The sequence below is a fragment of the Dioscorea cayenensis genome, unplaced genomic scaffold (genome assembly GCF_009730915.1).
Source record: "Dioscorea cayenensis subsp. rotundata cultivar TDr96_F1 unplaced genomic scaffold, TDr96_F1_v2_PseudoChromosome.rev07_lg8_w22 25.fasta BLBR01000075.1, whole genome shotgun sequence".
Taxonomy (NCBI): Eukaryota; Viridiplantae; Streptophyta; class Magnoliopsida; order Dioscoreales; family Dioscoreaceae; genus Dioscorea; species Dioscorea cayenensis.
The window spans coordinates 323,244-343,728 of record NW_024086466.1 but is presented as its reverse complement, the minus strand read 5'-3'; the positions used below and the strand labels follow the sequence as shown (position 1 = coordinate 343,728).

At 32.2% G+C, this 20,485-nt stretch overlaps 3 protein-coding genes across 5 annotated transcripts; 1 reads left to right on the top strand and 2 right to left on the bottom strand.

Moving 5' to 3' along the window:
- Positions 1-273: 273 nt before the first annotated feature.
- Positions 274-4,792, bottom strand: LOC120253414 (BTB/POZ domain-containing protein NPY4-like). 3 transcript variants are annotated; one of them, XM_039261758.1, is made up of 5 exons: positions 4,204-4,792; positions 2,773-3,131; positions 2,279-2,348; positions 1,023-2,165; positions 274-941 (listed from the first exon to the last, which is right to left on the bottom strand). In XM_039261758.1, exons 2-5 carry the CDS (start codon positions 2,832-2,834, stop codon positions 426-428), a joined length of 1,791 nt encoding a protein of 596 aa, XP_039117692.1. In that variant the 5' UTR covers positions 2,835-3,131; positions 4,204-4,792; the 3' UTR covers positions 274-425. The 3 variants fall into 3 exon arrangements, with proteins under 3 accessions (XP_039117692.1, XP_039117693.1, XP_039117694.1); XM_039261759.1 differs by having other exon boundaries at positions 2,773-2,897; XM_039261760.1 differs by lacking the exon at positions 4,204-4,792 and adding an exon at positions 4,016-4,160 and having other exon boundaries at positions 2,773-2,897.
- Positions 4,793-10,982: 6,190 nt separating this feature from the next.
- LOC120253420 (zinc finger protein AZF3-like) lies at positions 10,983-11,822 on the bottom strand. Its single transcript, XM_039261764.1, has one exon. It carries the CDS (start codon positions 11,726-11,728, stop codon positions 11,102-11,104), a length of 627 nt encoding a protein of 208 aa, XP_039117698.1. The 5' UTR covers positions 11,729-11,822; the 3' UTR covers positions 10,983-11,101.
- Positions 11,823-17,637: 5,815 nt separating this feature from the next.
- LOC120253422 lies at positions 17,638-19,151 on the top strand. Its single transcript, XM_039261768.1, has 2 exons — positions 17,638-18,229; positions 18,954-19,151. The coding sequence occupies exons 1-2, from the start codon at positions 17,688-17,690 to the stop codon at positions 19,009-19,011; spliced, it is 600 nt and encodes a 199-aa protein (XP_039117702.1). The 5' UTR covers positions 17,638-17,687; the 3' UTR covers positions 19,012-19,151.
- The last annotated feature ends 1,334 nt before the right edge of the window (positions 19,152-20,485 follow it).

The window sequence follows — 20,485 nt, the reverse complement described above, 5'->3', positions numbered from 1 at the left end:
TATACGTATAAACAAACAATGTTAAATATGTGAAACTTGACAATAAATAGTTAAAAACATACAATGAATTTTGAGATATTAGCAACTATAATTATATATATATAATAAAAATCTTCCAATAATTTTTTTTATAAACAAAAATTCAAACTTGAAATCATATTTAAGATTAATTTAGTAACATACAAAAACAAGCAGACAAGAATTTCAAAACATTCTTCTCTTTATGACAAAACACTATTTAGCATAACAACTCAAAAGAGTAGCTCCTAAACATGATAAAACTAAACCATTAAACATCTTAGCAATGCAAGTTCCTTCTTTACAAATACATGCAAACACAAAAGAACCAAAGAAAAGAGCAAAGACCATCAAACTATTCATGCAAAATAACTGCTTGCTTCCCAATTCATCAACACAAAACAATGCTATGACATTGAATGCCTCATGTTCTTAGCTGGTGTAGATTTAGACTCCTCAACAGGACTCTCAGATGTATCAGAGCTACAATTTTCGCCTTTGCTTGACCAGAGCTTGCTAATCATCTTCCCCGGCGTTGCATTTCCCTTCGATTTACCGCCATTGCCATCATCCTTGTTCGTGTTTGTCTCTGTGTTTCCATTGCTTCTGTTGCTCTCTCTATGACTTGCACTTGTTCTAAGTTTCGTATTCTTGAATGGCTTGAGATCTTCGACGCGGGGGATGACATCCCATTCATCTTCTGTATTTGTTGTGGCACCTGATCTTGAGCTCCCATATGATCCCCTGCAGCCAGAAGAAACAACTGATGATCTCACCTGCTCGAAGAAAAGCACTTGGACCACTACACGCAACGGAAGCCGCTCGTTTTGCACCGCGTGCATTGAGGCCTCTGCCGATAATTTTTTGCAGTCCATTAGGCTGCACATCTTCTTTTTCTCACTCTTACTCATCCCTGGATGCTCCTGCTTAATCATACAAATACTATGAGGATGTTGCTTTATGATTTTTCTTAATGAAATGAAGAGAGTTCAAGAAAGTATCACCTTGAGATACATGTCGATGGCGCGATATAATGCATCATGTACTGGTCGTGATTCACTCGATAGCATTTCAGCAAGATCAACAAACTTCGACAGAGGGAAATTTGGGTCTTGAGCAACTTCAGCAAGATAACCATCGACTAACTTTGCTACGGCTAATTTTGTATTAGTCGAAGCAAGTGAGCTGGTTTGAGAGTCGTTGCATCCTTGTGATACAAACTCCTTGACAATACTCAGCACCATTTCAATGTCGTATCGGTGTTTCTCTCCTTCAGGAGCAGGAATCAAAAGATCAAATACCGAAGCCTCTTCTAATTGCCGCCCGATTCTCTTGATCAAGTCTTTCTTGACCATATCCCCGATGTTCAGCAAATTTGCAAGTCTAAGAAGTTTCAATAGAAAACCACATGTAACCGCGCCCTTCTCTTTCGGTAATAACCAGGTGATGGTCTCTAACATTGTTTTGTTCTTCAAAACATCATCTTTATGAACCATGGAACCTTTGCTAAAACTTGGAAGTCTTTTATACATGTAAGTTTTTAAAGCTTCTCCAATCACTTGGTTCGGCATTCTAGCCTTGCTCTTAATGGCAATAATAACCCGCTTGTATAGGTCCAACTCAAGCTCGGAAAGATCCTCGACCCACCAATCCTCGGGCACCGATTGTTCTTTAACAACACCATTCCAATGTGCTTCAGCACTGTCTTCAGACTGCAACTTCTTTCGGTTATAAGTATAAGACCAATTGACCATAGAAGTATCAATGACGGCCTTCGAAGCTATTGAGTCTGCACAATGGCTGACCAATTTCAAGTCCTCGGCCAATGACAGGAAGGATTTAGTACTCTGAAGAACTATGATTGAGTCTTTCCAGCTGCGGAGAATGCTGGTGTTGAGGAAGACTTCGATTTTGTAGATGATATTGCCTTTCTCTACACTTTCTTGCATTTCTAGATACTCGGCTGCACAACGGGCTGCGATCACATTGTAGGCATTGAGTGTGACTGTCATGGCGTAGCAAAATTTTGCACAGATCTCAAAGGCAGCCGGACCGCCGGGAATGTCAGACAAGTCAATCTCCTCGCATGTTTCATCGGTTATGGTCACAGTTTTCTGCAACAGCCCGCACTTGGACAGCAGAGGAAACTGCAAATTTTGATGAAAGAGTGTGACGATAGAAAACCGATCCAACTTCGAACTCAAGTTCCTAACAATTTCAAAGTTCTGAATATTTAAGCAGAAAATCAGAATTATGTTACCTTGTGCAGATAAAACTTTGCATCGCCGACTTTAATAATGATATCAGTTGCCAAATCAGTTGCCACAAACCTGAAACATTGCACTGTTACAATGAATTTCACTTGCCAGGTTAAAAACAATAAGTTAAACAGTTAGAGTTCAGAAATGCTTTGTTCCACATGAAGTGCTTGACTTTCAATGCAGATCCCAAAAAAAATTGTACTTTTTTACACATGCAAATATCCATAGATCAAGTTTGATCAATAAATCATCGGTTTCTTCGAAGGAGACAAAAACATCGCACTTTACTAGAGCATTATCTTGTCTACAACTACTATCAATATGCATCCAATTCAAAGTAAGTAATCAAAGTGAAAGAAGATGGCACTTGAATCGTATCGCAAGAACAACAAAGTAAACAATGTGAGTTCTAAAAAAGTCATCTCATCGGCATCTAAAGACACTTGAATAAAGCTTCATTTGCAAATAGATAATATGAGATCGAGTGTTTTACCGAACATTTTTCCCATCCTTTTGAAAAGAATCCGGCCTCGATCCAAGCTTCATGAACTTCATTGTGTTAAAAGTAAAAGAACTCTCAACTTCTTCAAAGCTACACCGCAAAGATGTCGACTTTTCCTAACCCATCACATAGACAAGTATTCCACCACTATCATTCCCATAGAAACCATTGCCAAGTTTTTCAATAGATGCAATTCTAGGGAATAAAGTTAAACAGAACAACTTCCAAAAGGGACGAAGATAAATAAAAATAACAAGTCTAAGATTTAAAGAAACATTGCATTTGTTCCATATCTATGGATTAGAGTTCCCAAAGTCCAAGAATATATATTCCACAATTCTATTTCCAACCTGCAAAAGTTAGGAGACATGGCATTGAAGTTAGTGGATAAGAAATACCAAAACTGCAGACAAGGAGCATAAATTTTAACAAAAGGGGGAAGAGTGAATGTAGAAGTGAGAGACCAAGTTGTGAAAACTCACATTGAAACATATTAAATTTCATTAATGTTGGGATTTGGTGAACATTCAATAAAAAAAGACATCAATAAATGAAAGGACAAAGACCAAAAAAGATTAAAGCATTTTAAGGGAAAGACTTTGAATGAAAACACAGAAGAATAAGAACCATTACCTAAATAAAATGTGACTCAATGCTCAGAAACAGCAGGATATGAGAACATATTAAACACTCATTGAAAAACCTCAAACATGATAAAGAAAAGAAGGCCAAAAGATCAATGCATGGAGAGTTAACAACACAAGAACCTTTTACAGAAAAAACAAGAGAGAGAAGAGCTTGATTGAAAACATAGAAGAAGAAGAGGAACAATACCTTATCATTAAAGTGCTTTTTTTTTTAGTTTAAACAGCAGCAGGTTTTGAGAACATATTAAACATTCAATAAAAAACCTCGAAAATTAAAAAGAAAAAAGACGAAATGACCAATGCAGGGAGAGTTAACAAGACAAGAACTTTTTACTAGAGTTGATTGACAACACAGAAGAGGAATAAGAACAATACCTAAATAAAAATGTCACTCCAAGCTCAGAAGCAACAAGATATGAGAACATATCAAACATTGAATTATAAAATCAAAAATGAAAAGGAAGAATAAAAACAATGCACAGACAGAGTGAAAGAGAGAGAGAAAGTTAACAAGACAAGAACTTTTTACAGCAAAAAAAGAGGAGATTTTGATTGAAAACACAGAAGAAGAAGAAGAAGAACAATACCTAAACTGAAATGTCATTCAATGCTCAGAAGCAACAAGATATGAGAACATATTAAACATTCAATAGAAAAGAAAACATAAATGAAAAGGAAGGATCAAAACAATCCAGAGAGAGTTAACAAGACAAGAACTTTTTACAGCAAAAAAGAGGTGATTTTGATTGAAAACACAGAAGTAGAAGAACAATACCTAAAGCAAAATGTCACTCAATGCTCAGAAACACCAGCAGGCCATGATGCCCTCTTCCTTCCCCACACCTCTTCCCTATCCTGTCAGTCCTCACCCACTCATTCACACACACACACACACACACACGCACGCACCAACAACTTCACAAACAGTCCCAAATCCAATGATCACAAAAATCCAACTACAACAACAAGCATCATACCACAATGCAATGCATTCCTCCTCTAAAAACACAAACACACACACACACACACACACTTTCTCTTTCTCTACAAACACTCTTCTTCTTTCTCCTTCCTTTCTCTTCTTTTTATTGCCATTGATGGTTTTCTTAAATACTAACACCTCACTTCCAACCTGCAGCCTTCCTGCTCTCTTTAAGAGCTTGAAAACTCAAATGACCATTCCACCCTTGCCACTCAACAAAACCTCTAAACTGCCACTCTGGTCAACAAAGCATGTCAAGCTTCTGTTCCTTTTCATAAACTCTGTCAAAAAGCAAGCAGCCACTCTCAGCCTTTGTTCTTCACCTCCCCATGCTTGCACATTGTTGATTGTTCTTCTCTTCATTCAATTAAACACAGGAAAATCAACAACAAAAAGAATAAATATTCTACTTGATGCATGCACCTTAGATCAAGTATATTCAAAGTATATATTATAAACAAATAAATAAACAATCAAAAGTGAAGTACTAAAAAGATTGATGATATGTTGAAGTATAGTGTAGAGGTTGATGCCACAGTATCCTATATGGGTTTGGACTGTCCCATGGCATGTGGTGTGAGCTTCATTATAAACTTTATCTCAGGCCATGTCTGCTGTTCATGCAAACATCATGGGGACCCTCTTTCTCAGTCCAGACCTCTGCCACCCACTTACCTATTAAAAAAAAAAAGTCTGCATATCATCATCTTTGGTAAAGCTTCCTTCTTATATATATATATATATATATATATATATATATAAATAAAGATAAACGACCTGATGCTGGAGTGATATAAGACGTAGGCACATTGCCAAACCTCGTAAATCCTTGTATTCTTATTTTTCATGTTCTTTGCACTCTCTTGTGATTATCTGTTTCTCAACAATAACAACACATGCATGACTTCTGAAATTAACTTAAATATGAGATAAAAAGAAAATTTAATAAGATTTTGGACTTTCATGCAACTAATAACTGAATTTGGTGCATTGTTTATGAGGTTATTAATCTGGAATCCAATGAAGAAGAGATCCCACAAGAGAAGTCTTAGTTAATTAAGCTAAGAAGACAAGGCCACATCAGATGAATGGGTAAATGGGGGACATGAGATCATGGGGCAATGGAACAATATCTAATCAAAATGAGAGTGAGACCCCATTAGAAGCAGAGTTAGGTATTGATATAACTATACAATTGTACCTTCACCCACTTAAACAAATACATATATATATATATATATATATATATATATATATATATATATATATATAAGTTTTGCATGCTTCAACCATGGTATCTAAGTTTTATGACTATTTATTCTACTTATTTTTCTATAATAAGTTGTTCAAACTTATTCCATTACATCACTAAGTCAAAATTTGCATAAAAACACTATTTAGTTAACCATGCTTCCTTATAAGATCTATAAAATAAATTAACTTCTTCTATTAATGCATGAATCTTGATCAGTTTTCTTATCCATATATAAAACTAAAGCGTCAAACTGAAGTTATCTATCCATGTATAATACATAAATGAGATGTATTGATAGTTAGATTAATTAATAGGAAGGTTCCCAAATTTTACATGGGATTTGATTTGAGTTCAGTGAATCCAAGGAAGATCAATGCATTGATATCAAGAGAGCTTAAATGAAGATCATGTTTAAGTTATTTTAAATATAGTGTTGAACAAGGTCTGATCTCCATGTGATTCCATCATCAACTCATGGAAATCTTGTCTTCTTTATGCATGGTTGCACATATATAGCACATGGTTTTTGTCCCATAATAAGATCTTGGGTTTCTTATCATGAGTGTGATTCAATTGATACTCTTTGTCTTGCCCAATAAATTCACATATATAGCAAGAAAAATAAATAAATAAATAAAAATAAAAATAACACAAAGTCAAGTGCATGCCACATATATTATGAGTCATTTTTTGTTTTGCCTTTTTGTTCAATGTAGACTTATGCATAGATGTGTATTGCATTATCACATGCTACATAAAACTCAGAAAAAGTTCAGCTTTATTTCTTTTTTATGAAAAACAATTTTAATGATTCATAGATGTGGTATTGAACTTACACACTAAAAATTAGAACTTTGACATTGTAATCAATGTGATGTATTTTTGGCTTATTTTAGACACCAGCTGCCATATCAAGTGCTATATACAACGATGAAGAATGTTATTTTAATTTTGATTCATGAAATTTATTATATGTTTATAATGGAGTTTGTTAGTGCAAATGCACTTTAATTGGTATGATTTGACACTAAGACAAGATGACGTGGCAACGTTTGTGACGTTGCATAATTGATGGCATGGCAAGGCATGGTGATGTGGTAAGGAGTCTTGGATTGGAGACAAATATCTTGGAAGATTTTGGTGGAGCTATTTTTTATATGTATTACAACTTAAAGGCAAGATCTTATCAAGACCATATTTTAGGAGATTTGATTGAAGAGTAAATATGGATGAAGCTTAATTAAATAAATATCTATCAATGGTATGATTGAAGGCTATTGAAAGTATGGTTTGAAGAACCTTAATAAGTATGATTGAATATTATTAAGTATGATTGGAGACATGCCAAATTGAAGAGATACCTATTATTGGTATGATTGGCATGATTGATTGAACATCTATTCTTGTGAAGATTTGAAGGCCAAATTTGGGTGAATTGAAGATCAAGTTTGGAAAATCCTTGAAGACCAAACTTGGGTGAATTGAAGATCAAGTTTAGATAGTTTCATGAAGACACACAACGATAGCTTCTAAAGTTAGTTACCTTGCTCTAAGATTGGGTGACAGCAGAGTTAGGGAGAGTGTGTGCAGTAGACAATCTAGAGAGAGTAGTGATTTTTATTTGTGAAAGTGAGTGATAAAGTGTTTGTACTCAATTATATTCACCTCTTTTAGTGGATTATTTATCTCCTGACTTTGCCCCCCAGATATAGACGAATGAACGCCAAACTGAGTTATCAATTTCACGTGTCTCTTTCTTGTTTGATTTGTGTGAGTTTTCTATGAGTGTTTGAGTGTTCTTCAAACCACAAACCATACCATGGGAACTAACATAGTTAAATGGAAAAGCCAAATTTTAGACAATGGTAGTGCAGATTTACAGATCAATTTGCATTTTTTTGGGTATAAAAACTGAAGTGCACTTAAAATTAAGTTTCAACAAATAGGTGAATAAATCAATGTTCCATTAGAATTAAATTAAGAATGACAACAAATGACCACTATAATAAAATAATATTGTAAAAAAAATTGTATAAACCAATATTACTTTTTACAAGCATGTTAATTATAATTTTCTTTTATTGCTTGAATTCATAATAATAAAGAATGTGTTACTTAGAAAGTGAGAAGATGGCAAGTAGTTTCACTAATTTCCAAGGGTACCAAAGTAAATATATACATAATGATGTTTACTATTCCTTATGGTGACTATCATCTTGATGCTTAGAAGAAATATTACTAGTGTGCATAATAATTCCAGAAAATGACTTGTGTCAACTATATCACTATTTGCAAATTCACAAATAATAAAAGAAAAAAAACATAAAAATGAGATATTATTAAAATATTCTAAATTATTATAGTTTTCCTATTTTATTTTTTTCATGTAAAACATTATAAATTTTGGAATTATATTTAGGTTTTCAATTGACTACATCAGAACCAATGGTGTAATTCCCTTGTTACCATTCTAAGAGTACATTTCAACCAGGCCTAGTTTGGCAAACATTCAAGCCTGGCCCAACAAAAACAAGTCAATCTTTATTTCTTGCTGATTCAAACTAGTTGTCATGATGACCTCACTTATATTTTAAAATAAATAAATAAACAAACTTAGGTCTATGTTTATTGTTGATTTTTTCTAAAGCACTTCAAATATACAACCTTCTGCCAATAGATTTTTATAAATAGAATTGACACATTTTTTTTGTTATTTTTTATTTAATTTATGATTCATAGTCGAGATGATGGTAGTCATATAAAAAGTAGAGTTTTCTCAACAATGATTTTAAAATTTTACCATTTAGATCAGCCTGGAATAATATATTATTTTGTTATTTAGCTAATTAATAAATATCTTTATATTAGGGGTTTTTGTTTGAATAATTACTATATATATATATATATATATATATACAAATGTTGTTGGATATAATTAAAATTTTATCACATGATATCAAAGCTATGACATTCAGTTGTTGTATAGACAAGAAGACTTATAGATAAAAGCTCACGTTCTATTTGAAAATAAACATGCCTTGATTTCTGAAGATATATTTGCTATTATTGTATTTAGAGCAAATGAAAACTTATATTAACATAATGTCTTCAACTATGCATTTGATTCAATAATTGAAATTATAAAAACAAGCCACTGGCTATTAGTTTTTAATATTCTTATATTTATTAAACTTAAATTTTTTTAATTATTTAACTCATTAAATTATTTGATAAAATATTTTTATTAAACCTCAACCTACATTCATTCCACAAAAGCAATATTTTTTCACCCGGGGGTGGGGGGGTTGCTAGGTTGTTTGGTTATCTGTAAGTAGTTGCAAGTAGCTACTGTATAATTGTTTTTTATGTAAAATATTGTTTTTGTTTGCTGTAAAATGAGTTTTACATATTTTAAAGGGTACTTTTGCAGCATTTCAATTTATTGTAAAATTTTACTGTAAGTTAAAATACAGTAATGTAAGTGACATCCACTCACCATCATATTCATTTCATATTTAATTATAAAAATATTTAATAAAATAAATTGTATATAAAAATATTTTTATGTAATAAAATTTAAAAATAGTAAATATTTTTATAAAGTAATATTTATATAATAAAAATATTTTTACTACAAAAATAGTTTTTAATTGAAAATATTATATTGTTTTTAAAATTTAATTATAATTTTTTTAAGTACTAAAATTAAATAAATATTATAGTTTTATAATGTAGTAATTTCAATAATTTACTAATTTTATCATAAAATATTTTTATAATTGAAATTATTATAAAAGTAATAATAGAGTAAGTGTTTTTAAGATTCAATTATAAATTTTTTTCAGGTTATAAAATTAAATAAATATTAAATATTTTTAAATTTAATAAATAATTTATTTATTTATTTATTTTTCTTAAATTAATTTTTATAAAAAGTATTAAATAATAATAATAATTAATAAATAAATAATTTGGGTAATCTGTTGTATGGTAGGAGCATCCCTAGGAGGTCAGTCAAATCACCTCAATTAGTATAACTTCGTACCTCTTTATTCTTTGCTTTGTCAGTTGTCAAAATAAATAAATAAATAAATAAATAATAACAAGTAAATTAAAGCACTATCTAAGCATATAAATGCGGCACATGTGCTTGTTGAGTTTGTTCAATGCATATACACGTCTCGAACTTCCCTTAAATGGATGATACTTATCTTGCTAACAACAAATATAATATAATATATATATATATATATATATAAATGAATGTAATTTTTTATGGGAGATATTCGTAACTATTCATTTTTAATGGGTGGTACGCAAACAAATATCTAAATCTATATACAATAATGCAGACAAAGTGAAGACTTTGGTTTGGTCATGTGGTCCGTGTCAAGTAATAGATAGTCTAGTTTCTCCAAAAACACGCGTGGAATTGGCCGAGTCATGACAGTGGACTCGAACCCAACGCGTTGTCACGAGTCACTCAATTGGTCATCACACTCTCACTAGCAAGACTCTGTCTTTAACTCTCACTATCACACCATTAATTACTATTTTACTTAAAGTCTTCATTTAATATAACTAAGGACATATTTATTATCCAAATTTAAATTAATTAACTGACTGTGAATTCCAATAAATAAATAAGTAATTAATTATTTAATTAAAATTCTATTTGGTTTCCCAGTCCATTGCTTATGCTTTCCTCGAAACTAATCAACAACTGAAAAAGCTACAGGCTCAGCAGCTGAACAACTCCAAAGAAACAACAGAGCAGTTACAACCAAAGGATTTGCTTCTCTTTTTCAACATTAATTATATCTATAATAATTAGTATTAATTTTTAACTTAAAGTTAGTTATATCATTATCATATATATATATATACACTTGAATAAAAATTTGCTCTCGGGTTGACTTGTTACTTCATGTGTTGGTCTTTATATATATATTTGGGATTAAAATATATATATAAAAATTTCAGAGACTAAAAGTTCATTTTCATTCTGGTTTGTGCGAATACATATTATACCCAACAAAATTCATTCTAGTTTCTAAAAATCTTTTTTATTAAATAATTAAAAAAATAATTTTGAGTAATGATAAAATTTCCATTTCAAAGACCCAAATGAATATAAACGTAAAAATTAAATATAAAAAATATAAATTTATAACTAATTCTAAGTTAATAAACCAAAATAAATACAAATTCATAATCCAGCACCAAAATTCTATTTTTATTTTTAACTTTTTCCCCTTCAACACTAACTTGACAATTTCAAATTTTCCCAAGGACTTACACGCAAAAACCCCAAAAATAAAAAAATAAATACAAAAAACACAAATTATAACAAAAGCTAATAAAAAAAACTTTAACTAAAATTGCAATGAATAACAAATTCTTAAAAATAAAAATAGAAAAAAATAAATAAAAATTCTAAGCCGGAATCAAAAGCCTCGGCTTCTTCATCACCAAAGGGCTCAACACCTCCTCCTCCTCCTCCTCCGCCGCCGCGCACCTCCGTCCAGCTTCAAACCCCATCTCCCCCACCGCCGGCAAGTTCAAATCAAACCCTCTCGTCACCACCACCGCCGTCTCCGTCGCCGTCACTCCACCGCTCCCATCATAGTGACACCTCTTATGCCCTCCCAGCGCTTGCCCAGATGCAAACGTCTTCAAGCAAACCGAGCACTGGTGTTGCCCTTTCCCCCCTCCTCCTCCGACCACCGCCACCGCCACCGTCTCCTCGCCTCCCGCCGGCTTCCGATGACTCGCCTTATGCCCTCCCAACGCCTGGTAAGATCCAAACACCTTCCCGCACACCGAGCACGAATAAGTCGGCGCCGATCGCCACCGATCTGACTCTCCTCTCGCCAGCATCACCAAACACAGCGCCAGGTTCTCCTCCTCCGTCGCCATCTCCGGCGATCTCTGCCGCCTGGATCTCTGCTTCCCTTTCGCCCACCTCTCCACGTGTCTCTCTCCCAGCCCTTCATCCATGCTCGCCATCCGATCGTACGGTGAGATTCTCCCCTGGTACGCCCTAACAAACTCTTTTCTCATCAGTTATACTGAAACACTACCTCTCTAGAGCCAGAAGGGTGGGGGGGTTGAGGTTTTATAGCTGCATCGCTGGACCACGTTAAGTAACACCGGGTCAACCCGGGAACGCGACTCGGTCTCTAAGACCGGCGCTCTCGATACTCTAGACATAGGTATAGGCACAGGTTAAGTTATATCGGTCTTGAGGGACACTGTAACGAGGATGTTGGTTTTTTCTGTGGGTCTGGTTGCGTATATTAGTGGGCGACTTTGTTGGTGTCTTCGTGGGAAACATGAACGTGAAACCAACGTGTTTCTCACCTCTTTGCTATTACCAAGCACTCTCTCACTCACACTCATACACACACACACACACACTCATTTGCACATATATAAACCATTGAATCTTTTTTTCTCTTTCTATTGTTTGATGTCTATTCACTCAACTTTGGCCTATTAGACTTAATACTAATCAAGCTTGCTCATTGTTTATGTGGCTGAGTGTGTAATCTTGTCTCCATTTGGCAACTAGGGAGTGCGCTTATCAACTGATTAATAGCTTGCATTTACTTGCATGTATTTTTTGTTGTTAGCTTTAGCTTAGAAAATATATATGATCATGTGTACTTATGATTTGAAGCATATATATTATTGTTTGTTTAATTAACCATGATCTTTAAAATGTTAATTAGTGACTTAATTAAAACTTATTTTGTGGTTCTTGATAGCTAAGAAGATCTTTGAAATTTTTGTGAATAGTGTTGTTGAAATTAGTTGAGAACTTGGAGAGAAAATTATTCTCTTCATCATATGTTTTTTTTTTTCATTTGCTCTGTAGCTTATATAGGAGCATATGATGAAATTTCTGTATGTATATAACAATGTGTTCACACAAACAAAGATAAGGATCACATGTGTTATGCATGATATAGAAATATGCATGAAGTAATTAAGAATAAAGGAACAATGTATTAACTCATTCCATGAGGAAAACATGTTCAAATATATACAGTAGTCATTCTAGCATATGCATCAACTGGATGGATTGTCCATTACTTTATATAAGAAAAGCATAATAATGTAAAAACAAATTATTGTGCTAAATTATTTAGCAATATTGTCATCAAATTCGGTCATAGAAAACAATAATTATGGTGATACATGCATAGTGGACATTCATTAGTGTTGCTTGGGAATCCTTTCCATCTCATTATTAATGGCTGAATTACTTTTTTCTGCATTATACTTGGGTACTGACCTTTTACTTAAAAAAACATGCCACTCAATGACAGTAAATAATCTGCTAGTCCTCAGTGCTGCATGAGCATTTAGCTAGATTTTTCTCAAAGTAACCCTAATTTGGTCAAGATCCTTGCTTGGTAAAAGCTTGACCTTAGATATAGTCCAACATGTTATCCTTGTGTCTGTCTTACCCATTTTCAATCTTGAGAATTTGACTGAATTATCAAAAGCAACATCTTCAACATGTTACCAAATTATTCTTGAAATAAGAATGTTAGCTCAGATCAAGTCAATTAGAAAACAGTACTTCATAATACATGTAACATGTATGTGCTGTCTTTGATTGGATTACCGAACATTGCTCTTAATACCATGAATATATTCAATTCTGGCTTTCTTGTATAGATTCTGACTAGGATTAATTAAACATGAAGGATATATGGTCATCTGGTTTGAATTCCTCACTTGTTTTCTCAATTCTGATCAACTTTGGAGACTGTCAAACAATTCTTGATTATTTGAGACTGCATTTAATTACAGAAAAATACTCAGTTTCCTGCTTCCCCAGATCCAGTTTTCTGCTTATGCACATTCATTGTATTTGCTTCACAAACTTTAATTGCTGCATTTAGTCAATAAGCAGAATGGTCAGTTGGCACAAGTGGATGATGCTTGTGCTAGTACATGGAAAGCATATGGACAGTTTCATAGGTTCATAGAATCATATAATTAACCTCATATATATATATATATATAATGTTCTTAGAGGAACATATTGTCATTTGTCAAATAGTTTTCTTGCTTGTTGGCTCACATGCATATTGCCAAATGAAAAAGAGTCTGGGAAAAAGGTAAATGTTAGTTGAAAAGCAGTGGTGCAGTGAAGTCTAGCTGCATTTGAAACAGTTGGTGCTTGCTGATGATCACCTATCTAATTAAGTTTATCCTCTTTCTCAACTGTTTAATAATCTTTCAATAATTCAAAATTAGTCTTCGTTATGTAGATTATCACACTCCGTACTAATTTTATTTACTTTACCACTTTTTATCTTTTTCTGATAATTGATAATTCAAAATTCAAGAATTTAATTTTCTTAGTTTATCTATATAAGATATCCTTTGTTTAAATTTTTAAATTAATGTATGGGATAGATTTTACTAACATCTTATTCAGTTGCACACCTTCAAAAAGGAGACACACACACACACACATATATATATATATATATACTTTTCAAAAAATCAAGATTTTTTTTGGAAAAAATTAATTGATTCTAAGAAGGTATATATATTTAAAAATTATATCTCTGTTTTTTTATAAAGTTATACATACAAAAATATGGTATATATATATATATATATATATATATTACAAAAATCAAGATTATTTTGAAAAAAAAAATGAATTGATATTAAGAAGGTATATATATATATATATTCAAAAAATTATATCTGTCTTATTTAGAAAGTGATATATACCAAAATATGGGTGTTTAAATTGGTAGGATATATGAAACACACACACACACATATTTTATATTTAAAAAATCAAGATTATTTTAAAAAAAAATTATTTGATATTAAGAAGGTATATATTTTTAAAAAATTATATTATTTTATTTTAGTGTTAATTGCCAAATACCCTTTGAAAGTTTCGTTTATATACATTTTCCCCTCTCTAATTTTGGTATCCCCAAAAACACTCTCTTTTTCTCTCCACTTATTTTTAAACCCTTCAAGTCGTTAAGGTGACTAAACGGAGTTGGGTGGGAATTTTTTTGACAACAATGACCTTCATCTACTAACGCAACTTTTTTTTTTTAATACAGGCTTTTATCTACTTGTAAGAAAGGTCTTCTTCTAACCGAGTCTTGGTTGTCCTTTTTTGGCATGTTTGCTCGTTCCATTTGGAATCTGTGAAATCTCGGGTTGGGTTGGTAGATCCGATCTGGAGATCGGAGTCACGGTGGAGACACCTAGATCCGCCGGCGACAGCGTGGGAGTTCGACGGAAGTGCACCATCGCCGGAGCGGACCTCAATCGTTTCTTGGATTTATGAGTGTTTGCCCTGTTGTTTTATTTTCTTGGCGGCAATAAACGATAGACACAAAGATCAATGGTTTGAAGTCGGAGAACCCTTTAGAGGACTCCGTTGGTGGAGAGTTGGATCTGTAGACAAGCTCTGCTGGTGTTGGGGTTGAGGAGAAAGAGGTCGTGGAGATCGTTGGAGAGGTTGAGGAGCTAGTAGCATTGGAAGAGGAGAAGGAGAAGAGTGAGGAAGGTGAGAACTTGGAGAATCATACTAAGTTTACGGTTGAAGAGACAAAGGAGAGGGAGAATGTAGTTGCGGAGGAGGTAGAGCAGAGATGAATTAGGAGAAAAACTTTAGATTAAAAGTATGTTTTCGTTTAAATATATGTGTTTTTTTGTGTAACTTAGGTATTTTCTGTTTAAAAAAATTGTTTATGTTTAATAATATTGGTTCATGTTTAAGATTCTTGAGTAGCGTTTAACACAAACATACAATTTTAAAGCGGAAACTCGGGTTACTTAAGCTGACCGAGTTATTTAAGCGGAAACTAGGTTAGTTACACACAAACATACACTATTAAGTGGAAGCAGACTAAGTTAAGCTACTAGTACAATAATACATTATATTTTGATTAATTTAGATCCCAAAACTCTTTAGAAATTATTGGATTAAAAATTAAAATTAAAATTAAACTCAAATTCAATTGGTCTTTTTAAATAAATGCTTAAAATAATGTTTAAAAGAAAATATCTTGGAATAAGAACTTTAGGGAATTAGAACATAAAAGAATCGACTTTTTATGGATATATGGATAAATCTGTAGACTATTTTACCATGGATTAATTCTTGTTCTATAAACTTTAGGCTATTTTACCAGTACTCTTTTAAATCTTGTAAATTCCAATCAATATTCTCTTCCGAAATTAGAAGTACATTAAACATAAAGATAAATTTTAACGTTTTACATTTAATAATAGTTGTTTTTGTTTAAGTTATTTTATTTCCGTTTATCAATCCGGGTTTTTGTTGAAGCTAACACGTTTTCGTTTAACAGTCTCGGTTACTATTTAATTTACTCGTTTTTGTTTATCCGATTATGTTAGAGTGCATTGTTAAATGTTTTACTTTTAATTTGTTGGGTTTCAATAGTTTTACATTATATGTTAATGCGTATCTGATTAAGTTTACTAATTTTTGTTTAATAGTTTTGGTTTTTGTTTGCGAATACACTTTTTATGTTTAACAATAGGTTTTTGTTTAAGTTATCTTATTTCTGTTTAATAATTCGGGTTTCTGTTTAAGGTATCGCGTTTCCGTTTAATAGTCTTGGTTTCTGTTTAACAATAGTTATTTTTGTTTAAATTACCTTGTTTTCTTTTATCAATCCTGGTTTGTGCAAGCAACCCCATAATAAACATTCCGACAATTTCAAATTTATCCATACAAAAAGAATCGACATAAATCGGATGAATTTGAATTAAAAAAAACACACACACATACCTAAGTTAATCCGAAACACATATATTTAAACAGAAACACACCGAAAGCCACATCCAGACATAAGTTCTAAATCGTTCCTTCCTCTCTTACAAAACAACGAATACCCTCCCCCTCCTCATCCTCCTTCCGTTAATCCGATTTCTTGGTTCTCTAAAAGTACAACACATCTCTCATTAGTATATCGATTCTCGTCGGCCTCTTCCTTTTTCAAGGCCGAGCCTTTCCCACCGACTTCATCGTCAAGGCAAACCCGAAGAACCCATAGCAGGAAGGTGGTGATGAAAATGGTCGAAGGCCACTAGAGATCCGTGGTGAGGCTCAAGGTCTTTCAAAAAATATTTGAAAGATGAGAAAAAACTGGGTTATTTTAAAAAAGATGATGTGCTTTTATCCACCATTGTTGAGGGTAAAAATGGAATTCAATCAAATGAATTAGACGGAATTAGCTGAAAGGGGAAAAAATGAAGTGAAACAAAAAAGGAAGGGCTGTCCGGCAAATTCAAAAGTCAGAGGGGTTGTCTGTGAATTTTTTAAACTGTTAGGGGGTAAAAAATAATTTTTCCTTTATTTTATAAAGTGATATATACAAAAATATGGCTGTTTAAATTGGTAGGATATATCTGTATATATAATATTCTTAATTCTTTTAGTAAACATATATATATATATATATATATATATATATATTTCAAAACTCAATATTATTTTGAAAAAAAATTAATTGATATTAAGAAGGTATATATATTTAAAAAATTATATCTGTTTTATTTTAGAAAGTGATATATACAAAAACATGGTGTTTAAATTGGTAGGATATATCTATATATAGTATTCTTAATTCTTTTAGGAAACATAAATATATTTCAAAATTCAAGATTATTTTGAAAAAAAAATAATAATTGATATTAAGAAGGTATATATATTTAAAAATTATATCTATTTTATTTTATAAAGTGATATTTACAAAAATATAGGTGTTTAAATTGGTAGGATATATCATATATATCTATATATATAATATTCTTAATTCTTTTAGGAAAGGATTTTTTTTCTCTTTTCGGAAACTCTCTCTCTCTCTCTCTCTCTCTAGATATAAATATAAAAAAAAAATATATATATATATATATCATATAGTCCAAACCAAAATCATTCAAAATTAGGGTTTTGTTTTCCTTCAAATTTCCAAAGAATTAGAAATCAAAATCAATGGGCATGGAGAACCAGCCGAAGATGAACATCACCACGCGAAGCAGAGGTCTCCTGAAAAAATCCATGGAGCTTTCCACACTGTGCGGCATTGACGTCTGCCTCCTCTTCTACGATCCCTCATCATCCTCCACCGCCCCTGCCCTCACCTTCCCCTCCGATCCCTCCCAAGTCTCCCGCATCCTCTCTCGTTACCAGTCCCACACCGGCCGCGTCAAGGACGAAACCCCTAAATACCTCCGCCGTCATCCATCGGAACCCGAGATCGTGGACTCCCCTGACGACATGGTTGTTGATTGCGCAGAGGAGACAGCGGAGAAAGTGATTGTTTGCCAGACGGAGCAGTGGATCGATGGGGAACCGATCCGAGCGCTGGTGGATTTGGTGGATGAGTGGGTTTCGGAGGCGGAGTGGATTGGATCTGGGAAGAAGAAGGGGATGCGATCGTTTTCACGGCGAGAGAAAGCTCTGAGAAGCATCGCGGAGGATCTCGATGTGATGTTGTGCTCTGTGAACAATCGGATTTTGGCTTTGCTATCCAGGTTAGCTTTTTTTATTCTCATATTTAAAAATTTTATTTATTTATTTATTTATTTATGCATTTGTTATTGTTTAATTTTTATTTAATTGGTTTTTATATGCAATGTTTTTTTTTAATGTTAGTTTTCATTTTATTGAGTTTCTGTTCTGTGTTTTGTAGTAGTTCTCTCTCCTTAGTCTCCTCAGTTTAATTGAAGTGGTTTATTAATTTTTTTTTAAAAAAATTATTTTATTTTATATTTTTTTATTTATCAATTTTTTTTTTAATTCATATCAATTAAGAAAAATTGATTGAAGTTATTTAGTAACCTAAAATTTATAAAAATTATATTAAATTTTTAATATTAATCTTATTTAAAATATATTTTAAAAATATATAATTAAATATAATTTATTGAAAATTGTAGAAGTATATCAAATATTAAAGATAAATTTAAAAAAATAATATTCAATGTTGCATAAAATTACTCCAAAATATAACAAGTAAAAGGAAACAAGAGAGTTGTTACACAATAATTATTGGACAATTGTAATTGGGTATTAGTTATTGGGGTAATTAATTATGAAAAAAATGAGGGCTTATTTGAAAAAGCTTATTTTATTTTTTATTTATAAAAAATGCTTACACATGTGCTTATTTGTCCTGCTCCTGCTTCTAAATATTGTAATTTTTTTTAATTATTATAATAATAATAAATTTTTTATTTTTTATTTTTTATTTTTCAGAAATGTGGATCAGCCACAGGATTTCAACTCCGACTCTCTTATCATAAAAGTGATGTAATAATTTATTTATCATGTATATATATTTTTTTTTATCTTAATTCTTAATTTTTAGTCAAGGCCAATTATCGCAATTTCTCATAAATGCTGAAACTTCTTTTGATTCTAATATGCCTTTAATGAATTGTTTGTTGTAAATAAGTTTTTTTTTAAATTTTTTAAGAGAAAATGTAAATCATTGTATTAAGGAAAGATCTTATAAAAGAAAGCTCCAACAATTTCAGTAAGGGACTCTACATGGAATAGCATACATATGTTATAGTTTAGCCAAGTTATGACCAACTCTATTAGCTTGCCTTTTACAAAAGCTATAGTAAATTGTGAGCATAGAGATAAAATGTTACTGCATTCTTGAAGTAAAAGACCAATGGGAGAGACATTCTCATGCATGTTGGCTAAATGTTGAACAATGGCTTGAGCATCATGTGAACTCACAAGTTTTAGGTGTTGTTTGGATCAGCTTATAGCTGACCCAAAAGCACTTATTTTATAAGTTAAGTGCTTATGAGATTTTATATTGTGTTTAGATAGGCTTTTTTGAATAAGCTCAAGCTGTGAAATAAGCTCAAATACAGCTTATTTTATAAGCTGCCAAAGACTAGCTTATGGAAATAAGCTGTTTTTGATAAGCTATTTGGTTAAGTGCATTTACTAAAATGCCCTCAGTCAATCCAGTAAGAAGGTATTTTAGTAATTTTTTGCTGTAAAAGTAATTTTTAAATAAACATCCAAACATTTTCACAACTACAGAACTGTTTTTGAAACTAATACATCCAAACGAAAAAATATGCATAAGCACTTAACTTATTCTAAAAGTACTTTTTCCAAAAGTGCTTCTACAAAATTAAAAAAAAAACACTTTTTTTAAAAGCCAATCCAAACAACCCCTTAAACCAGCTTAAAACCTCCTTTAATGCCTTAGCCTCCACCTCCAAAGTCACTATTAGAAGCAGCAGTACTCACTAAGAGTTGATCTCAATTATTCCGCACTGCAATCTTGTAATCACAACAATATTCGAATTTTATATAAAGACATGTTTCTAAAAGTGTGAATAGTAATTATTTATGAGTGATTCAGGCGCCTACATATGTGCGAGTCTTTCCTCTACTTGCTTCGCCGAGATTTGTGCACACCTTTATTGTTTTTAACAGTTTAACCGTTTATATTAGCAAAATAAAAAACATTAATATTACACTTCATTACACCAGTTGCTAGAGGACATGCACTGTAATCCTGTAACAACAACAGTATAACTTACAAAAAAAAAACCCTATTAATACAAATGACCTAGTGGTCTATTGATATAAGGGTCCTTGTTATAATTTTTTATAAGTGGTAAGAGTTCGAATTTCAAATAAAGACGCATTTCTTAGAGTGTGAGTTGGGAGTATGAGTAGTGAGTGGGTGCTCTAAGCGTCCATGTTTGTACGAGTATTTTTCTTATTTGTTTTACCGAGATTTGTACATACACCTA

Bases quoted from the DNA above. Each gene is read 5' to 3' on its own strand.
- LOC120253422 (XM_039261768.1), top strand. From the start codon at position 17,688: ATGGGCATGGAGAACCAGCCGAAGATGAACATCACCACGCGAAGCAGA. The intron at 18,230-18,953 runs GTTAGCTTTTTT...TTTATTTTTCAG, and splicing joins ATTTTGGCTTTGCTATCCAG to AAATGTGGATCAGCCACAGG.
- LOC120253420 (XM_039261764.1), bottom strand. From the start codon at position 11,728: ATGAGAAAAGAGTTTGTTAGGGCGTACCAGGGGAGAATCTCACCGTAC.
- LOC120253414 (XM_039261758.1), bottom strand. From the start codon at position 2,834: ATGAAGTTCATGAAGCTTGGATCGAGGCCGGATTCTTTTCAAAAGGAT. The intron at 2,166-2,278 runs GTAACATAATTC...CAAAATTTGCAG, and splicing joins CAAAGTTTTATCTGCACAAG to TTTCCTCTGCTGTCCAAGTG. The intron at 942-1,022 runs GTGATACTTTCT...ATGATTAAGCAG, and splicing joins CCATCGACATGTATCTCAAG to GAGCATCCAGGGATGAGTAA.